A 21,769-nucleotide genomic window follows, 5' to 3' on the forward strand; every position below is an offset into this window, starting at 1 on the left:
ATCTCTGCTGCTTTGACCAAATCAGAAGGAGGAAGCCACCTCTGAATTCTCTTCCTCTGGTCTGTCCACACAAATGAGACTGGACAAAAACAGGATTCCACAGCCAATACCAATCCTGATTAGCAGGGTGTAGAAACCAGTTGCATCGCCTGCCACCGAACTAGGAATCTGGGATAATTGTCAGTGTCCTCTTCTGCCCCTACTCCAGGATATTAGATTGCTAAATCAATGTCAGTACACCCATCTGATGAAATGGGGCCCATGGGGCCACTAGAGTTATTATCAGGGATGAATCCGGGAATGCACACTAAGGCCGCCTTTGGCAGAGAAGCAAAGAACCAAGGTCCTTGTCTAAAGGGCTCAAGCTTTTTCTTCCAAGAAAAGACAAGCAGAGCACATGAAAAGACCTGCAGGTCCTGGCAAGTTCCCTCATTCAAACTATACGGCTAGTAACGCCAACATTCCCATCCCTAAGGAAGGCATGACCCTGAAACTTATTTTAGGTCTTCTAACTTTTAAGTGGGTATTTTCTCTTAACAATCTGGGCCATCTACTTCTTCCCCACCCCAACACTATTAAAAAATTCTTCAGAAATTGCTGTTATGTGCATTTACTTGTGACACACTCCTAGGGTTAAAAAGAAAAGTGTCAGCGGGGAAAAATAACACTCAAGCCATCACCAAACACAAGTTGGTTGTATTTATTTAATCCTAAGAACACAGATACCCTGAAGAAGAGACAGACAATAAGAAAGTTTTTTCTAAACAGGATTTTGATAAGACCTAGTGTTCAAATCTCTAAAACAGAAGAGCACACAAATCTAAAAAAACACAGCACCCATTTTATCTCTTACCTGAATGAACCTGAGAACCCCTAAACACTCTCTTTAAGAGATATCAATATTAAAGTCGTGCAAAGAAATTGTACCCATAGTGTTTCGACCATAAAACCAACACCTGGTTTATACATGACAAGAACAGGATAAAAGCACATAAAATAATGTGCAGTTTATAGAATTTAGAGACGAGCGGGGGACCAAAGATCAGGTGAACAAACTGTAAAGCAGGGTGCTCGGTGGATCAGCACCGCGCGCCTGATGGAACCAGGAGGCGCTGAACGCCGAGCAGTCACTGGTAGGAGGGATACAGCGCGGTGTCTCTCACAGCCAGGAGATTCACTGATGCTCTGGCAACGTTTCCGGAATGAAAACCGAGGTAGTTCTCAGCAAGGAATGTTCTCCTGGAGAGCATGGCCAGCATGTGGTTGAGCCGGGACCTGATACCAGCAAAGTGAAACTGGCGCTCTTGATTCAAGTTCCTGAAGGAGTCTCGCAAGCACAGATCCAAGTGGGGGGCGCCCCAGTACTTGGCGTGTCCAGCGGGGACAAAGTCAGGGGCTCTGCTGGACGTCTGGGAGCCCAGGGAGCTCGCCACAGAGCCCTGCGAAGACAGAGAGGAGGAAGACCTCAAACTGGGAGATCTGGACACAGACATCCTGGACACTGGTGACCCTTCTTTAGGCTGGGTGCCCTGAGAAAAGAGAACATTCTCGTCCACGTCAGTCTGGGTGGTGGCCGACGTGGACCGAACCGCAGCTTGGGAGCTCGCGACCCTGGTGGTGACCGCGGTCTGGGTCCCGGCACATGCCGTGGTGACGCTGGCTTGTGTCCCCGCGTCGCTCGTGCTCACTGCTGGAACCTCCTCTCCTGGCTCCGTCTGGGTGGCCGCATCGGTCGTCCTCCTCCCGCCCTGTGGTCTGTCCTGGCAGCTGATGACATCGTCCTCATCGCCGACGGTGGAGGACTCGCAGTTCTGGTGCCTGGCCTCTGCCCTGCCCTCAGCGGGGGCCTCACACCCCAGCTCAGCCTTCTTGGGGGTGCTCGAGAGCCGGGACAGCCGCAGGCGCAGCAGGCCGCCCAACGTGAGCTCCTTAGACAGGGGTTTACTGTCCACTAGATGGTCAAACTTGCCGCTGATCTGGAAGTCAGACAGCAGCTTGGAGCTGATGGGCTTCGACTGTGCATACAGGATTCGGAACTCCAGATCAAAGTGTTCAACCACTTGGCCAGACAGAATGACCAAGTTACTGCTATTTAATTTGCCATCTGTCCACGTAAAACTTAAGGATTAAAAACAAACAAACAGAAGCTGGTAAGCATGAGCACTCCTAGTTTACTCACTGTCAAAATGAACAATAAAGCCTAGATATCCTGCTCCAGGAGTCACAACTCTGGTGACAGCATACCCACCATTCAGTGTAAATTCAACACCCCAACCCCCTACATAACGTATGTATGCGGTAACAGAAAGAAAAAGGCCAACTGTTTAACCAACACACTGAGACTTAGACATCCACAGCCTCAGCGTTTCTACAAACTAGAAAGGGCTTCAAAAAGATTTAGGCAAGCACCCTGATTTTAGAAGTGATGAAACTAGCTAGTGATGTCCCAGCGGGAAGCTGGTCTAGACTGCAGACTAGACCCCAGGACGTAAGGACTGTTAGTGCAGTGCTCGTTACTACCTGCTCCCATGCTGCCATTTTCTTCCTTTCTTTTTTAAGATTTTCATTTATTTATTTTGAGAGAGAAAGTGCAAGCAGGGGAAGGACAGAGACAGAATGCGAAGCAGGATCCGCACTGCCAGCACGGAGCCCAATGTGGGGCTTGAACTCATGAACCGTGAGATCATGACCTGAGCTGAAGTTGAAAGCTCAACCAAATGAGCCACCCAGGTGCCCCTTCTTTTTCTTTTTCTTTTTTTTTTAATGTTTATTTATCTTTGAGAGAGAAAGAGCAAACGGGGGAGGGGCAGAGAGAGAAGGAGGCAGAGGATTCGAAGTGGGTTCTGTGCTGACAGCAGCGAGCCTGACGCGAGGCTCAAACTCACAAACAGTGAGATCGTGACCTGAGCCAAAGTCAGACACTTAACCGAGCTACCCAGGTGCTGCCAGTGCTGCCATTTTCAATGGGGACAGTAGCACATTCAGGGCAGATTAGTGGCCATGTGCCCTGCCTGTCAGGCATCCTTCTTCCTCTAGTAATAGAACCCCATCCACCCCAGCCTTCTTAGGCACTTCCTGCAATCACAATGGGGTGGACATATGACCCACGCTGACCAGAGTATCCCACCCACTTGGGTCAGGGACCTACCCAGGATGGGCACGTGACCTAGCTAGGACCAAGTAATTCTTCAAGGACTGATGCCAGTGCAGGCAGAAAGAAAGTCTCTCTCTTTGGGAGAGATACTAAAGGTTATGTAAGTAAGCCTGGACCTTGCCTTCAAAGGGAGAGTGTGACTGAGAATAAAGATCAACTAGAAAAAAAGCAGGACCAGGGGACAATATTCTGATCAATGTATGCCCTCCAGGTCAAGATGAACTGAAAACCAACTGCACCTTTCTACACTCCCAAGTTATGGAACTCAATAAATTCTATTTTGCATAAAGTAGTTTGAGCTAGCTTTCTGCACTCCCGATCGCCCCACTGATAAAGAAGTTTGTATCAGGAATAGGATGTTTTATGGGCACCTGGGTGGCTCAGTGGGTTAAGCATCCGACTTTAGCCCGACTTCAGCTCAGGTCGTGATCTCCCCGTCTGTGGGTTCGAACCCCGTGTCAGGCTCTGTGCTGACAGCTCAGAGACTGGAGCCTGCTTCGTATTCTGTAACTCCCTCTCTCTACCCCTCCCCCGCTTGCACTCCGTCTCCCTCTCTCTCAAAAATAAATAATAAACATTAAAAAATTTTTTTAAAGGAATAGGATGTTTTAAATGAGAGATCATGAAACATAGTGTCAGATCTGTCTCTACCTTGAGAACTGCCTTCAAAGCCCCAGAAGAAAGATTCTGAAAACCTTCAATGAGATCATGCAAACAAGACACCTATCCAACACCAGGAGTATAAAATACCGTCAACGAATAGAAGCTATAATCCTCGGGGCATCTGGGTGACTCAGATGGTTAACCAGCTCTTGGGTTCATCTCAAGTCACGATCTCATGGTTTGTGAGTTCGAGCCCTGCATCAAACTCCATGTGGACAATGCGGAGCCTGCTTGGGATTCTGTCTCCCTCTCTCTCTGCCCCTCCCCCCACTCAATCTCTCTCTCTCTCTCTCTCTCTCTCTCTCTCTCTCTGTCTCTCACTCACTCAAAATAAATAGACTTAAAAAAAAACCTATCATCATCATCCTCAATGGTAGCATATCTCATTTGCAGAGGGTAATTTTTATATTTGATATTTCAGGATGGCCAAAAACCATTTGGGACTAAGTTTGTATACGCAGATAAAGCTTGCTTCGGGTGAAAATCTAGTCTCCTCCTGTTATTTATAAACGTCTTATGAAAGGAAGTCTCGAGGAAGTGTGAATTTTGTTCTGAGCAATGATGGTACTGTCTGAAAAGAAAGGCACCAAGAGTTTCTTGATCTGACCCCCTCAGCTTCCACAACCTTTTGCACATCTGCCAGGGCTGACACAATCATCACTCGGGAATGCGCGTTTCTCCAAAAATGAGTTTTTCTTTTTTAAACTCAAGACATGCCTCACACACACCGTCAGACGATCAAATGCACAGACACACTGCCATTGGAGCCACGTAAGTAAACACGGTGCATCTTAACTTCTGGAGATTCGTGAAAATCAATGATCCAATCATCTGCACCCTCTATTCGACGACACTCTACCGTAAGATACCACTGCCAAGTTAAGACTTCAAAGGTGGGGCCAGAAACCTGGATCAGTACTTTCTAGACTAAAGCACTAAGTTATAAGGCTTGACGGAAGGTGAAGGATTTAAGCATAAGGTAACAGCTTCGGCTCTGCCCTCCACACTGACGCTGAGACCTGTGATGACCCTTACCTGCAAGTGAACAGGGACAAGGGGCGGGGGGGGACCAAGGAACAGGAATTGAGACTGCTCCTGTCACCGGTAACCCCAGTTTGGCCACCGCAGGCCTGGCAGGGGCTCGAGGCAAGTTTCAACATCCACGCCTCAGTTTCATGGCCCCCCAGGGCAGGGGAGGTGACCCGCACCCCAACCACCTCCTGCAAAAGGCCGCTCGGACTGACGTCCTCACACGCACAGATGCACACCTACCAGAACGCCTGGCCACGGAGGCTCACGTTGAGAGGAAAAGCAGCTTTTCCTTTATCCAGCATGCACCCACTGCAAAGTTCAGAGTCACAAGCACGGGCAGGCTAGAGACTTACCTATAGGAGCCTGTAGCCACGCGAATGCCATCAATCAGTGTGAACTTCTCGTGAACCTGCCCAACTATCTTAGTCCCCGACCTCGCATAGTAAGTGTTTCCGGTAATAGTCCGGACGGTCATCAGCTGTCGGCGGGGAACGGGGGAAAAAGAAACACACAGGCCAGTGAGCAAACGACAGAGGGCTTGGTCTACAGTTCCCGAAAAGACGCACTAGGTGGCAAAGGAGTGGTCCCCCGTCCCCTTTGGTAACGGCACACACGCACACTAGCCAGTGGTTCTCGGGACTCGACGAATGTCACTTCATTTGGTCCGTCTTCTCGTGTGCCCTGTTCTCACACGGACTTGTGAGACTCTTGGTTCACGGGTACATGTGCTCTCAAAGAAGAGCCACTCGTTCTTTGACACGACAGAATCCAAGAAATGACATTGAAACAGAATGTGGGGGATAAAATCAGCAAAGAAAACACACTAATAATAAATAGCATGTTAACGAAGGCTTAAGGAAGCTAAGCTGATATTTCTCCTACTTTCTTATTTGACTGCATCAGTAATGACTAACAGCCCACCCTCACTTACCCCCATGCCATCCTCAGTATGGGGAACAGGACGAGCCTTCTCTAACACGGGACCTCTGAGGCTGGCACACATCACATGTGGCTTCACCAACAATGTCACATCTCCTACGAATTTACCAAAAAGGTACTCCGGTAATACGCTGGGGCCCCACAGTGCGTAATCATCCTTGTAAAATGACCCGCATAAATGTATATCCGATGGTATGTAAAACACTACGACGATCTGCATTATTTGGAGCAAATCAGGACGGTGTCAGCTTTATGCCTTTAGAAACCTTACACAATTCAAATTAAATGCTTAAGATTTTTGTTTAATTCTCTCATTCATTCCATAAGCAAAGAAAGTCCCTACCGTGTGCTGAGCCTTGAGACAATAGGGGGATCAGGCATGTTCCTTACCTTTAGGGACTAAGGGAGAGAAAAGTAATGCGTGATTCAAAAAGCAAGGTATGACATCATCCAGAGAAGTGAAAACCTACATCCACACAAAAACCTGTGCACAAATACAGCAACTTTATTCATCATAGTAAGAAACTGGAAACTATCCTAAAGTCCTTCAGCGGGTGAACTGTTCAACTGTGGCACAACCACACCACATGACACTCCTTAGCAGCAGAAAAGAACTAACAAGTGATACAATAATTTGGATGGATCTCAAGCGCCTTATGCAGAATGAAAAAAGCCAATCTCAATAGGTCATATACTATATGATTCCATTTATAGAACGTTCTCTAGATGACAAAATTACAGAGATGGGGAATAAATTACTGGTCTCCAAGGGTTAAAAACGAGGAGGAGGGCACAGAGAGGAGCGCAGATGGGACCATAATGGGAGCAAGGAGATGACTGTGGTGATAGAATAGTCCTGTATCCCGACAGTGGTGGGACAGTTCTGGATCCTGATGGCAGGGGGGGTTCCATAGGTATACACATGTGATAAAAATGGCATAGAACTGTCAACACATGTTGTGCCAGCCCCAGATTCCAGGCTGTGATTTTGTACTAGAAGTCACATAGGATGTAACCATTGGGAAAACCGGGTGAGGGACACATGGAAACCTCTATGTATGACCTTTGCAACTTCTGTGAATCTGTTGTTCCCTTTTTATTTAAAAAAAAAAAAAAAAAAAAAAAGAGAGAGACGGAGCATGAGCGGGGAGGGGAGAGAGAGAAGGAGACACAGAATCCAAAGCAGGATCCAGGCTCTGAGCTGTCAGCAGAGCCCGACGCAAGGCTCGAACTCACAAACTGTGAGATCATGACCTGAGCCGAAGTCGGACACTCAACAGACTGAGCCACCCAGGCGCCCTGAACCTACTGTTCCTTTAAAATAAAAACATAAGATAAAACAAAAACACCATGGCATGATGTAGCATCACTTCCGTGGTCTTACCAAAACACAATCTGAATTTAGCCACGAGGAAGCAGCAGACAAACCCAAATCCTACAGAAAACTGGCTAATGTTCTTCCAAAGCACCAAGACCCTAAAAGACAAAGACAGAGGAGCAGCTCCAAATGAGAAGACGCTAAGGAGATAGGACAACTCAATGCAAGATTCGGTCCTGTTTTGGATCGTGAATAAGGAAAAGGGCATTCGTGGAATGATCAGTGAGACTTAGAAGGTCTGTAAATTATGGTATTATATCAAATTTATTTCTCAATTTTGAAATTTGCACAGAGGTTTATAAGACGTTAACATTTAGATAATTTGGGCAAAGAGTATTCAGGAACTCCTTATATTATATCGCTAATTCCTTTGAAAATCCCATTATTTCAAAATAAAATTAAAGAAACAAACAAAGAAACTAGGACCTTCCATAGAGGTGCACCCGGAGCAAGGTGGGGCAGGGGGTTCCTGGAGGAGATACCGATTCCTGACCCAGGTTTCAAAGGATCCACATATAATAGCAAGCATTCAAAAATGTCACTGTGGGCACATTTAGGTGTAGTTTTCTGCATCTTTTCCGTCGGTGCTTACCTAAATGTCGTACAGGCCTCTGTGACTGCAGTCAAAGCGCTTTTGAGGGCCTACGCACAAACACGTGACCAAGTGCCTACAGACAGGACACCCAGCATCCAGAACCAGCCACAGAGCGAGGGCATGGCAGATGTCAGCCCCCACTGGGGGAGGGTACAGACTCACCAACAGACATGTCCTGGTGAGAGAAGCCGCCAGGGAAGACGGTGCTGCTCTAGGAAGAAGTCAAGGCGCTACAAAAATTGGGGCGCCTGGCTGGCTCGGTCAGTACAGCATGCGACTCTTCGTCTCAGGGTTATGAGTTCGAGCCCCGTGTTGGGTGCAGAGATTACTTAAAAAAAACTAAAATCTTAAAAAAAAAAAGACACTACAAGAACTGCTGAGGCCAAAGGTACAGACTTCCTTTCGACTCCTCCTGGAGGCAACAGTCAACACTGTGCAAGCGAGTCGGTAAATAATGCTGGATTGGATAACTGGATCGTCTCTAAGCCAATCTCACGATCAGAGCTGAGGCCAGAGCCACTCTGTGATTCGCCTGCTGCTGGCACACAGCCGTCGTTGCAGAGAGAGCCTCAGAGTCAAACAGCACATCTTCCATCGCTTCCCCTGGCTCTGTGTAAAAGCAGTCCCAGGCTGAATGTCTGCGTGCTTTTCCACGCTGACACGCATTTGCCTTGGGTCCCCCTGACCTCGTACTTTAACCGAGTGCGGGTCACACGGCTGGCTCATTTCATCCTGGCTCCAAGCTCCGATTCTACCTCCGCCAGGAATTGGCTTTGTAGCGGCCGTGATAAGTTAGCAACAACCTGATCCTCGGTTTCCCCATTCGGGAAAACGACCACCAAGAACTCTGTGGGGGAAGTCGAATAGCCGAATTTTGTAAACCAAATTACTTGACAACGGGGGGCGGGGGGGGGGGGGGCAGTGCGCTGATGTCCACTCTGCAAGCAGCCTATAGTACCGAAGCCCAATGCGTTGTTCGGTTTGCTGACTGCTTTATTTCCAGCGCCTGGAACAGTTAAGTGGCTCAGAGAAGGTGCTCACATAGGTGATGAGCCAAGTGGATGAATTAAGTCCCAAAGCTCCCAGCTCACATTAAGCTGCTTAATTGAAAAAGATGAATAACAAATACGACGATGCTGCTTGCCTCTTTCTGCTACAGAGAACAAGCTGGCTGAGTTATGTAACCGTACATTTAAAGACTTCAGTTTGCATTACTGTCATGCTCAGAGCAAAGGACATGAAAAGCCTAATTTTACAGCAGCGAGAACGGAGAGGCAGCATGTGACGGTGATCAGGAACACGGGGCTGGAGGCAGGCCCACCACGAGGGAGGCACACCCCCGCTCCTTTCCAGCAGCAGACCCCGGGCTCTCTGTGCCACCACGTCTGCGCTGAAACAGGTACTTACCCGGCAGGGCTGCGGTGAGGACGGAGTTGCCTAACACTTGGCACGAGCCCAGGACAGTGCCAAGGACGGAGCAGGGGCTCCGTCAGCGGTGGCCGGGCCGGCGCTACTGTCAAAAGCAGCGCCTCCAAGGCAGCCCCGTGCGGCCAACAGCCGAGCTCCCGGCTGTTCAGGGGAGGCCAAGGTTTGAAACCTGGCTCTGTGGTTTCTTTTCTGTGAGATTTCAGACAAATGGCTTTGGCCACAGCCTCCGCTGCCTCTCGTGTCATGGGGATCCAACCCCCGCCCCACCCCGCACCATCATGTAGATCATGTAGGTTACAGATGCTCAGTCTTACTGCTGATTAAGGAGAAACTGGAAACACGTAACACAAACCTTCTCCTTTTCAGGATGCACTTTCAGGTCCATGCACATATCCAAAAACTGCGAGAGCAGAGCCTGGTCCAGGAGGATGTAGACAGCGACTCCCTGTTTCCGACATATTTCCTGTAGGTCCCTGAAGATGTCGATGTCCGTGAAAACATCCATCACCACCGCAATCACCTATGGCGTGAGGCAGAGGGAAGAGCAAGCTGTCGGCTCGCGGGAACACCAGTTTATGGTGCACCGTCCAGACTCTGGAGCCCATCTCTGAGCCAGGAAAGGATCCCAACCCTACGGGATCCTTCCTCCCTTCTCCTTCTGCACTATCGGTTTGCCCCCAGCCGCAGACACCTCCTTCTCCAAAGACACTCAGGCCACATCTGGATTTGGTCCAGCTGACCCTCCCGATCGCCTCCTAGCCACTGTCCTCCACGCTTCCTCGGACCAGTCCTTTTTCCTCCCCGGCAGCACTCCATTCATGCCTGCTGCTCAATCTTCCACACTCGGCATCAGACTACAGTTCCAAGATGCCTCAGCCATGTGGCCCTAAGCAAATTACAGTTGTTCCCAAGGTCTGGTCCTGCGTCTGCAAAATAGGCATGTGGTCAGAACTGAATGACTACGTTACATGAAGCACAAGGTACAAAAATCCCTCAAGTGTCTGTTCGCGGGTTCCCTTCGCCAGTCCAGACAGCTCACCACAGGGAGGCATCGCTCCAGCCGCCAAGCCTCTCATGACACCCTTTGCAAGTTTAAGAGTGGGGCCCTCAGCAAAATCCCTCCAAGGCTATGGGGTGTCAGAATGTGCAGGCTCAGTACAAGTCTCTGCACACCAAGCCAGAGCTGGGGCCCCGAGCTAAGGCCACGGCTCCCTGGGCCACGGTTTGCAGCAGTCTGGGCCGGAAGGGGGTCTCCCTCCTCCTCACTTCAAAAGTGAAAACTAGTGTCTCTTAGGACCACATTAACTCCTTTTCGAACGTTAAGGTAATTTATTTATGGGTCTCACTTCCTCTATGGGGACGGAGGCCCTGGAATGGGATAGACTCATCTCTGTGACCCTAGAGGACTCAAGACAGTACCCGACAGTCATGACCCCTCAAGGACGTGGGTGTTCAAGAAGCAAACGGAGACAAACAGGAGATCCCGTGCTCTGTCTCCAACACCCCAAATCTCGCCTACCAGGGCGAGGGACCTTGAAAGGCCAGCTCCCGGGAAGTCACTGCTATGAGGAGTCTGGGAAGATCCATTTCTCTCTGGCTACTTATCCCCGCCCCTCCCCAGTGTTGACGAAGCCCCAGCTGTCGAGCTATTCCTCCCGGGAAAGGGTTTGCCTCAACCCCCCGGACACGTGATTTTTCTGAACTGGTGGCACCTTGAGAAGTTCACGGCCTCCCACGTGCTTTTATGAATCTTATTGGGAGTTGTATCCACCCCCAGGTCACACAGCATCGTGGGCAAAAGGCAGAGAGGCCTGGTCACAGATGTCAGCTCTGCAGCTCACCACCGTGTGACCCGAGGCATGCTGCGGAGCCTCAGTTTTCTTCTCTGGAAGAGATGGACAGTAACAGCATCTATGTAAGGGGCTGCTGTCAGGATCGCAGGGGACAAAGACAGAAAGGGCTTAGCTCGGGCATGAAACGGGCGTTCCATTTTGCGGCTGGCACCTCTTCAGAGTCTATGGCGGGCCGAAGCCTGGGCCAGGCAGAAAAGACGGCTCTACAGAATGTGACAGACACCAGACTTGTCCGCAAAAGGAAGACACGCATGCAGGGGGGCCGAATGATACACACCGGACGAGGCGATCACATCACGGGAACTTGGAGGTAGGGAGGAGACGGTCAAGCTGCGGTAGACACGCTCTAGGCACTCAAATGTTTACAAGGGCAGAGAAGGATTCCTGGCGGGGAGGGCCTTTGAGCTGAGTCACGAAGAAGGGCGCAGTCTTGACAGGGGAGAAGTGAAGGGGAGGGTCTTGAAGCCACGTGGAGGCAGAAGAGGCAGGGAATGATGGGGCAGGGGCCAGTGTGGCCGGAACGGAGAGTGTGCGTGATGGGGAGCAGCGGGACAGGACTGAGAGACAGACGGGTGAGCCAGGCGGTAAAACCAGGCGGTGACACCTCCACAGAGGTTTTGAACACACTCGTGTAGGAATGAGCGCAGCGCTCACGAGAGAAAGCTGGAGGAAGACACATCCAGGGTCCGTCCCTGTCCTCAAGAAACCCAGGCCAATGGGGGACAGAGGCGGCACATGGACGTGCACCCAGACTCCCCGTGGGAGGGACAGAAAACCCTGCCCAGCTGGCTGGCTTAGAGAGGGCTGGAGGGTTGCTGGAGGCAGGGACCCAGGAGCAGGGCCTGCCAAACTGGGCTTTGATTCACCACTGAACCAAACAATACAAACGCCACCTTTGTTAGGTGGTGAGTAAGTCTCTAATTTGTTATTGGTTTCATTATTTGGTGTTAAAGCCCCAGCCTTTCCTGTGGGTGCTGAAAATAACTGGATCTGAACATGAGGTGTTAAGAAGGTGGGTGCAAGTGCTTCCCTCCCTAACTTCCCCCTGTACCCAACATCCCCTCCCTCTCTTACTAGAGCGGGACTCTTGAAAGGTTTGCGACGGAGGCACAGCCCTGCGCAGGAAAGCAATGAGCACGAAGACCTTCCCTCCTTCAAGACCCCACCCCACTTTCCTGTACTCTCCCTACTCCAGCCCCGTGCAACCAAGTCCTGCAGACTCAACGAGACCTGGGGCTTCTCAAATCTCTCAAGGGACAGTCTCCTCACTGAGCTCAGCAATGGCCTGGACTCATTCGCTGGCCAGCCAAGTGTCTGCTTTCCAAGGCCGGACCCATCTCCCAGGTGCTGGGGCTCCTGCTACAGGTCTCTGGGCCCTGCAAGGATGCCCAGACTTGGAACCGGTCCCTGCTGTCACTCCCTGAGACATCATGCGGGATGGACAAAGGAGAGACGCATCTGGAAAGCGGGCATCCTGTGCCCATCAAGCCCCCACACGGCCACTGTGGGCACTGCCTACCCCAGCCTGTGCTGCAAAGAGCCTGCCCGATCTCTTAGGGCTAGAAAGCTCTGCAAGAGGTGACTTTTGAGAGTCTATTCCAGGTCAACCCCCATCTGCAACTCTGTGCAAATCAGTCATTACAGGAGGAAACATCTAGCCGCCAGAAGCCCGGCTGGCTGGTCTGCCGCCCGGTACCCCATAGTTCCTGCACACCTCCAGCCACATCTAGAGCAGCCGTGACTGTGTCAAGCCCCACACCATCCTCACAGGTGCCCCCCACCACCGCCACAGTCACTGCAACTACTCCTTGATGATTTAAACCAAGGGACCGAATAACACACACAGTTACACAGTAGCAACCACTGCGCTATTGTGTATTGGGGCCAAGCAGAGACTCTACTCACGTTCATTTTTTACATGACCTGGGAGCTTTTCCATTTGCTTTCTTGCACAAAAGCTCTAAAGAGAGATCTAGAGATTTCAAAACACCAGTAATTGTTATCTCTGATTTACGGATGAGGAAAATAAAGCTTGGAGGGGCTAGGTGACTCGTTCGTAGGGATATTCTTAAACGAATGCAGGAGCTGGTGTCTCAACCCCGGCCTGAGTGACTCTAGAGCCACCTATTAGAAGAGGGTTAAATATTATTCCAAACAAGCCTGAGGTTCAGTGTTCAAGGGACAGAGCTTGGAATACATCCTGCAGGGACCAGTGGAATATTTCGCAAAGGACATGGGATGGAGCCCGTCGGAGGATGATTACTAACAACACGAAACAGCTCACAGAACGAACGTTCAGGAAGTGTGGAGTGCCGTAGCACGTGGGCACCTTCTCTCTGCAGGCAGTCCCGCCGAATAACCCAGAACGGACTAAATCGGGAAACCTTGGGAGCACAGGCCATAGAGGTGGACCTGACGCGGAAGCCAGCTCCTCCGCTTTCGAGCACCCCATGCCCGCTGGCGCGGTACCTAAGTGTCGCTGCCTCCTGTCGCCTGCAAATACTACTGCCGATCCGGTAGCGGCTGCAGTGGGTTCAGTCCAGAGGGCACCTGACGGCTCCTGGCACACAGGAAGCCCTCACACGGCAGCCTGTGTGTCTTAGCCCCAAGTCCGCCACGGTCTCCCTCCCTTCCCACCCACAGCCACAAAGCAAAGACACGTGTGCAACACGCTTGGAATTCTGCCAGAGGTCTGCGCACATTCAATGATGCGTCAACCTGCCTGGGGGGGTGGGGGGGGGCCAACGCCAGCCCGGCAACTGGATTCTTCGCGCGGACCACATGGCTCTGAAACCCATTTCCTCCAGGTCCCCCGTGCTCTCCCACCTACTCTTCTGGAGATGGTCTCGCTCAAAAACAAGAGACCTCTTTTCTCCCCATTCATTACAGGTTTTAAATAGAACAGAAATGATCTCCTTGAAATGTCTTAAAAAATTTTTAAGTTAACTTGGCATTATCTTCCGGATTTAGAAACAAAGCAAATGTCCAGAGTCGACCCTAACCTTGCCTGTGCGAGTTGGTCTCTCGGTTTCATGGGCTGTCAGTGTACGATTAACCATTTAAGTGCCGGACTAAGGTGCTGGCGTGGCCTCCGTCTGCAGCCTGGCACAGCAGCTCTCCCGGGAGGCGGGAAGGTGTGCCAACTGCTCGCGGGCCACGGTGGCAGCCACGTGGCTGCTGTCGTGTTCCAGCGTGAAGTACGCATGCCCGCTGGGCTTTCAGAAAGAAAAAGAAAAGCATCCAGAGGGGCTTGGGGGACTTAGGGGGCTATCATTCTTGAGTTATTGATAATTACGTAAAACATTTACCTGGCTCCGACGTCCGATTTACAAAACGGTGCTTTCAGAGACACCTAGCTTCCGTCCTTGTCCCTTCCCTTTTTCTCCTTTCCCTTCCTCCTTCTGCATTACAATCATTTCAATCCATTTTTGGTTCCTCTTCCATTTTCTTGAATATAAAGAAGTCTGCCTTAGGCCCATGTATGTACATACTTGTTTGCTATAAACAAGAATGTGTATTATGTACGTGTGTGTGTGTGTGTGTGTTCACATCCCCCTGTAGATTACAAGGCAGAATGTGATGCACGCTGTTCTAGAGCAGTGCTCATCAATGCAAGCTTCTGAGAGGAAGGAAACGTGCTAGGTCTGTGCCATCCACACAGCAGCCGCTAGCCACCAGTGGAGACTGAACACCTGAAATATAGCTCGTGAGGCAGAGGAACTGAGTTTTTCACATTTCATTTGAATGCATATAAATTGAAATTGCCACTGGTGGCTAACGGTGACTTCACTGGTCGGTGTGGCCCTAGACACTTAGTCACTGCTTTCTCAGAGCCGCAGGGGACTTCACTCTGGGGACGCATCCGTTCTACTGAAGGACATCTCAGCTCCCCCAGCCTCTCGCTATTGTAAATAGTGCCGCAAACAGCCTGCTACACGCATCTATGTGTGTTTTTGCCAGTGTTATCTTTGGGACAGACACACACACGTGGAGTTGCTAGGCTGATGCATAAATACAACTGAAGTAAATACAACTAAATATTTATGCTAGGCTGATGCATAAATACAACTGAAGTGTTGCCCCATATGGTCAAATTTCCCTCCAGAGGCTATATCGTTTGCATCAGTGTCTTTAGAAAGCCTGCATACCCAGTACTTTTTTGGCGAGCGAACCGATCCTTTATCTGTAAAGGAATCCGGATAATCCTGTATCTGTAAAGGAATCCGGATGATCCTGTGGCTTCCCTGCTGCCTGATGGATGCCAGCTGGAAACAGTGAAGGAAGGAACAGGCCGACAGAGAAGGTGGCTACAGGACCGAGAGCAGGAGGGAGTGGGAGTGGCTGTTCCCTGGGGGCAGAGCTTCAGTCAGGGAACACGAAACCATTCTGCGGACAGATGGTGGAGACGGATACAGGATGTGAATGTGCTCAAGGCCAGTTAATGGTTAAAATGGCAAATCGACTTGGAGTGTATTTTACTGTAATTTAAAAAAAAAAAAAAAGAGGGGCACCTGGGCGACTCAGTTAAGTGTCTGACTCGATCTCAACTCAGGTCTTGATCTCAGGGTCACGAGTTCAAGCCCCACACTGGGCTCCACACTAGGCGTGGAGCCTACTTGAAAAAATATAAAATAAAAAATAGGGGCACCTGGGCGGCCTAATGGGTTAAGCTTCTGACTCTTGATTTCCGCTCAGGTCGTGATCTCACAGTTCATGAGTTTGAGCCCCACACTGGGCTGTGCACTGACAGTGCAGAGCCTGCTTGGGAATCTCTCTCTCCCTCTCTCTCTCTTCCTCCTCCTCCTCCTCCTCCTCCCCTGCTCATGCTCTCTCTCTCTCTCAAAATGAGTAAACTTAAAAAAAATAAAAAATAAGTAAAAAGAAAGAAATGAAGTGGCTAACAATTCCAAAATCCTTCACCTGACTCATAAAACCAAAAGGAAGAGATAAAAAGCAGCCACCCTGTCTGGTGAGGCACAGCCTAAAGTTGTGCATCAGACAGGCTTTCTAGGCCAGCACTTCTCAACCAGGGACAATTTTCTTCCCCAGGGGACATCTGGCAATCTCTTTGAATTGTGGTAAAATAGATAATAAACCTGCCATCTTCATCATTTTCAAGTGTATTTTCAGCGGCATGAATTACGTTCACCGCATTGTGCAATCATCACCACTATCTGTTTCCAAGAGGTTTTCATCACCCCAAACAGAAACTCTATAACCTTTAAGCGATAGCTCCCTATCCTCCCCAACCCCCCTCGGGAGACTTTTTTGAACATCATGACTCTTGGCCGGGGATGGTGCTTCTGGCGTCTGGTGGATGGGGCCCGGGGAGGCTGCTGGGCACCCAAGGCACAGGACAGCCCTCCAAGACAGAGCGTGATCTGGTCCAAAACATCCACGGCAGAGTGATGCTGAGAAAGCCCGCCCCGGGCTGACTGGGGCATCCGGAGCAGGAACTTGATCACACTGCACAGATTCTACTGAAACCCAGAGGAGCGTGAAACAAGATCAGGAGCACCTTAGTTCTCTGATACATCCACATGCACATCAGGGCCCTCGGCCAGATTTCTCAGCAGCCACTCCTGGCAGGACTCTTCATCAACACAGTGACGCTTCTCCCAATGCTCAGGTTATCAAATGGATGCCCCAGGGCGCGTCATAGCGCAGGTGTCTCTCTGGAACACGGGCAGCTGGTAAGAAGGATGCCTGAGGAGTGTGGAACCTCCAGAATGGGCTCTGCCCATGAACTCCCATTCAAAACCCAGAGATACCCCAAGGGCCAGCACAGAAACCCATCACCAGTGAGGGCACGCAGCACGTCCAGGGAAGGTCTCTACTCCCACCTGACCCCTGGGGAGGCGGGGCCCAGCCACACGCATGACTCCTCGACAAATTCAGTAATGTAGGGAAAGACTCCAGAGTAGGTGTGTCAGGGAAAAATCCTGTTCAGTTCAAAATTATTCTAGAATTAAATCCCTTGGGAAGCCAACATCTTGGCTCTCGGGTCCAAAGCAGTATTTCCTCCAGCTTTGGTGGAGCTCGACCAGGTCAGCAGTCAGCCTGCATTCAGAAGCCAGGCCGCACATACATCATGTGTGTTTTCAACGCCGTCCCTCACTCACGAGGCAGGATGCCCACGCTTTGAAAGGCGCTCAGAAACTGAGCCAGCGGAGGGCCTGGCAGACTCACAGCCCCAGTCACACCTACTCTGGGGCAAGAACTCGCTGGAAAGGCAGGCGGAATCGCTCAGACCATTTTGTCACTCTGCCCCGCCTCTCCTCTCCCGGCCAACCGCACCAGACACCCTGCATGCGGCCCAGGTCCCAGGTGAGGATGAAACCTGTCCGAAAACCCTCCGTCCAGGCTGCAAAGCTAGGATTAGACACCTCCGTTTCCCAGGTGACCCCGGTTTCTTGGGCCTGTATCCTGACCACTCCAGTCTTCTTCCCGAAACGGACAGGAAGTATTCGTCCTGTCCTAGTCGTTTTCCTGTTTATAGGATATGCAAGGAGGAAATAAAAAGTCCCAATCTTCAGAAACTGTTAAAAACCTTCAGCCTGTCGCTGAAAACTGCCAAGGTGCCAATCCTCTCTCATGCCAGGGAATCCACGGGGAGCAGAGATTGCGAGCATGGGCTTGGGAGCTAGGCAGACGGGCTACCTCTGTGATCTTGGGCAAGTTACTTAACCTCTCTGGGCCTGGTCTCTTCTTACCTGTGGCCTCCTCCTAACAGTGGGAGGGTTCAATGGGAGACTCCAGGTAAAGGGTGCAGCACAGAAATTGACCCACTGCAGGGGCTCAAGCATACCATCAGGACACAGATGCGTAACAGCTTTTCATCTCATCCTGAGACAGCCCGGGACCGGCATCGTCAGCGTCCTTGCTGTCACAGGGACTGAACTTCAAAGGACGCAGCCGGAGTGACGCAGCCACTCCTGTGCACACAAGGCGCAACTCTACCCCGAGCCGCAGCTCTGGTGGGGCCACCCGGTGAGCTCCCTATGATATCACCCCCATAAGGCCCTGTCCACCTGAGGACGGAGACAGCGCCTTATCCTTGCACGGCACGAGGCGGAGCGCTGGGGCTGTCGGGGGCTGAGGGCCGCCATACTTCAGTTGGGAGTCCTGGCTCTGTCTTTCCCCAGCTATGTGACCTCGGGGCAACTTAACTTCTCCGTGCCTCAGCTCCATCACCTGCAGAGTGGGTATAACTGCACCTACCTCGGGACTACCTGCTTCGCAGAGCATTATCGTCTTCTTTAAAGTAAAGGGGATGAGGCCTCAAGGTTAGCATGTCTCAAATCCAACCCGTCTCCGGGTCCCCAGTCTCGGCCTTGTTCTTCCTCCTAATTTGGTAGCTTCACTGCCCACCAAGCTAAAAAAAAAACCTCTGTCCTCCCCAACCCTGCCTCTCCCGTGTTCTCCTTGGCCTTGCTCACTCTCCTGTTCCCTCCCAGGCCAACGAATGACCGAGTCCTGTCATTAAAACTTCCCCTGCCCAACTCCCCAGCACTGCCTTAGCACACACCCTCTCCTGGTCGCTAGATCCCTATGGCATCCTCCTTACAGGCACCCCACACACCAGCCTCGGCCCTCTCTAACCCAGGCTCCCTTGTGCTCCCACCAGAATGACTGCTCAGGAATGCCAATTTGATCATGCTCCTCCTTCAAAACCTTCAATGGCTCCCCAGTGCTCTTTAGCGGGCAAAGCACGGCTCCAGCCTCCCCTTCAGCCTCCTCTTCTACCACTAACCCTGCCTACTCGTTGTTCAAGCTGTGAGGAACTTGGCTGCCTCCAAACATGCCAGGTCCTTTCACACTTCTGGGCCAGTCTCTACCCTCTGGCCTGGCAAGTCCCACGCATCCTCCTGGACCCAGATCCAAGGTCACCACCTCTCCTGAGGCTTGCTTTCTTTCTTCCTCCAATGTCTCTATCTGTAGCAACCTCCCCACCCATTCCACCAGCAGACTGTCAACTCTCAAGTGTCCGGCAAGCATCATGCCCTTCACCTGTGGCCCCTAGCCCCTGGCACAGCATCCAATACGTGGTAGGTGCCAAATGAGCGAGCAATTTGGCATCCGGCAGAGACACTGAAAATATTAATCTGATCTAAAGGTCATGTACCACCTTTCACCATTAAAATCGCCCAGGTTCCAAATACAGCATCTCAAAGATGTGAGTGTGTGGCTGGACTGGGGCACAGAACAGGGCAGGACATTCTACCCTGGAATGCCAGTATTACAGAATGCCCCCAGGACAAAAGGGTTGCTGAGGGCCAGCCTCGAGCCCCTTCTAAGGCCAGCACATGAGTCGACAGGCAGCTTTCCCTCTGGCCTTAGCTCCAGAATCCCTTCACTACCACTAAGAAGTCGAGCTGGGCAAGAGGTGAGGGCAATTCTCCTCCTCTCTTTCACGGAGACCTATTCATTGCTTTTCTCAAGTTGCAAGTGCCCAAATTCCCTCCTGGAGGCAAGCCTGGAAATGCACCCCACCATCAGGCCTTTTTCCATCCTCTTACTCTTCTCGAGCGTCTGCTCCATCAAAAGGACCGTCAGCACACCCAAAGCACTGCACGGCTGATACCAGCATAGCTGGAGACTGCACCTACTCCCCCAAAAGCAAAGCCCTAGCCCACACTACCCTCTACCCACTGCAACCCCACCAGCAGGAAAGGAACAGGCAGCATCAAGAACACTGGTGAGAATCCGGGCTTGTTCCTGGGCTTGACTGTCTCCGCCAGAATGATGCAGATATCATAAGCCACAGACACACGCAGGTACCAGCCCTCCTGAGTCTAACCATGGCCTGGGGCTTCACCTGCCATGTTCCTGGCACAGGTGGCCGCTAGGAAGATGGGCACTATGCCAGTCAGCAAGCAAGGTGGCAGCTAACTACGGCTCTAGACTAAGGCAGCTAACTACGGCTCCGACCCCACTCACCTGGTGCTACGTTCTCGCAGACCCCTGGGTACCCAGCACCCTGCTGCAGTCGAGATTTCCCACCCCACCCATTCTAAGAGTCAAGACAACAGCACCAAAACCCACTGGGAAGAGAGATGACCCAAAGCAGCGGTATCTGCCCGCCTCATTCACAGAAAGAGCAATTTCCTGGGGCGCCCTGGGTGCTCAGGAGGTTGGGTGTCTGACTTTCGCTCAGGTCCATGATCTCCCGGTTGGAGGGTTCCAGCCCCATCAGGCTCTGTGCCGGCAGCTCAGAGCCTGCGCAGCCTGCTTCGGATTCTGTTGTCTCCCTCTCTCTCTGTCCCTCCCCCACTCGCTGTCGCTGTTTCTCTCTCTCTCTCACACACACACAAATAAATAAGCATTAAAAAGAGAGAGAGAGAGCAATTTCTCTGGTCAATGGCAGGACGGAAAGAGGCAGGATTCTCAGTTTACCACTGGAATGTATTGGCTTTCTACAAGATAAGACACGCGGCGGTGACTAGCAATGAACAGACTCCTAAGCCCCAAAGTTGTCTCTGGGTACAATCTTTCTGGAATTTTCCCCTAGGTAACGCACTTACTTCTTAGGAGATGGGATCCAGTGTTGGCTGGCAGCCAGGAAAATTAGCACTCTCGTTTGGTTTTAACTAAAATGTGGAACTAGAAGTATTTCTGGTCCCCTCCCCCAGGGGATGTGAATGTCAGGAGTTGGACCTCGGCCACAATGCTCCTCCTTGAGGACTGCGGCTTCCCCCCACGTCCCTGACACAACGAGCGGCCGAGTGATCAGTGATCCGAGCGAAGCCACGCAGAAGGGGCGAGTCGGGGGCCCCCGGGACCACCCGGCCCCGCGCTCCATTGTTCCGAGGGCCTCCCGTCCGCCCCGGGCCCCGAGCCGGGGCGCTCACCTCCCGCGCGGAGCGGAGCTGCTGGCGCAGCGCGTCCTTGCAGCCGTAGGGGCCGCCGGCGCCCGCGCCGCGGGGCTGGAAGTGCGCCTCGACGCGCGTGGCGCCGCGGTAGGCGCCCTGGTAGAAGGCGGGCCAGCCGAGCTCCAGCAGCGGCGGCTCCAGGTCCGACTGCTCGGGGAAGTAGGTGCCGGACGAGCAGTCGTGCGACGAGCCGAAGGAGTCCTCGGCCCCCGCCGCCGCGCCCTCCTGACCGGGCCTCTGGGCCGCCCGCAGGATGGCGCGCACCTCGTCCGGGTTCAGGAAGCGGCCCAGGCGCTCTCTTCGCAGGAAGGCTTCGAAGGCACAGGGGCCGCCCGCCACCAGCTCCTCGAGCGCCAGGCGCCGCGCCTCGCTGTACAGCTCGGCCGGGTTGGGCGGCCCGCACGGCGACAGGCAGGCGGCGAGCAGCTCGTCCGGACCCTCGGTGCGCAGAGCCATTGCGAAGTCCGGACAGAACAGGACCGCTGCAGAGTCGGCGGAGCGCGGGCGTGCCGGCAGCTTTATACGCACCTTTGAATCTAACCGGCCCGCGTCCCGGCCCTCTCATTGGCTGCCACCTCTAACGGCGGAATCCAGGCGCTGCGAACGCCACCACGGCCCCTCCCCCTGGTGTGCTATTGGCTGCTCCGCCGCCCGGCCCCGCCCCGCGCCTCCGCATTGGCTGCCGGCGGCGGCCGAGTCCAAACTCTGGGGTCGCTCCGTGGAGTTTCAACGTGGCGGCTCCACGGCTGCGCTGATGAGTTGCTCCTGCTCCGGGCCTGCGGGTAGCCGAGCTCTTAAGGGTCAGCTAGAGAGAGGGAGTAACGAGCCCCAGTGACCCGGCCGCGGCGCAAGTAG

General features: G+C 52.2%; 1 protein-coding gene across 1 annotated transcript; it reads right to left on the reverse strand.

Moving 5' to 3' along the window:
* Window positions 1–685: 685 nt before the first annotated feature.
* Window positions 686–21,437, reverse strand: FAM83D (family with sequence similarity 83 member D). Its single transcript, XM_027070085.2, has 4 exons — window positions 20,894–21,437; window positions 9,542–9,709; window positions 5,203–5,327; window positions 686–2,118 (listed from the first exon to the last, which is right to left on the reverse strand). The coding sequence occupies exons 1-4, from the start codon at window positions 21,368–21,370 to the stop codon at window positions 1,128–1,130; spliced, it is 1,761 nt and encodes a 586-aa protein (XP_026925886.1). The 5' UTR covers window positions 21,371–21,437; the 3' UTR covers window positions 686–1,127.
* Between the last annotated feature and the right edge of the window lie 332 nt (window positions 21,438–21,769).

The sequence above is a fragment of the Acinonyx jubatus genome, chromosome A3 (genome assembly GCF_027475565.1).
Source record: "Acinonyx jubatus isolate Ajub_Pintada_27869175 chromosome A3, VMU_Ajub_asm_v1.0, whole genome shotgun sequence".
Taxonomy (NCBI): Eukaryota; Metazoa; Chordata; class Mammalia; order Carnivora; family Felidae; genus Acinonyx; species Acinonyx jubatus.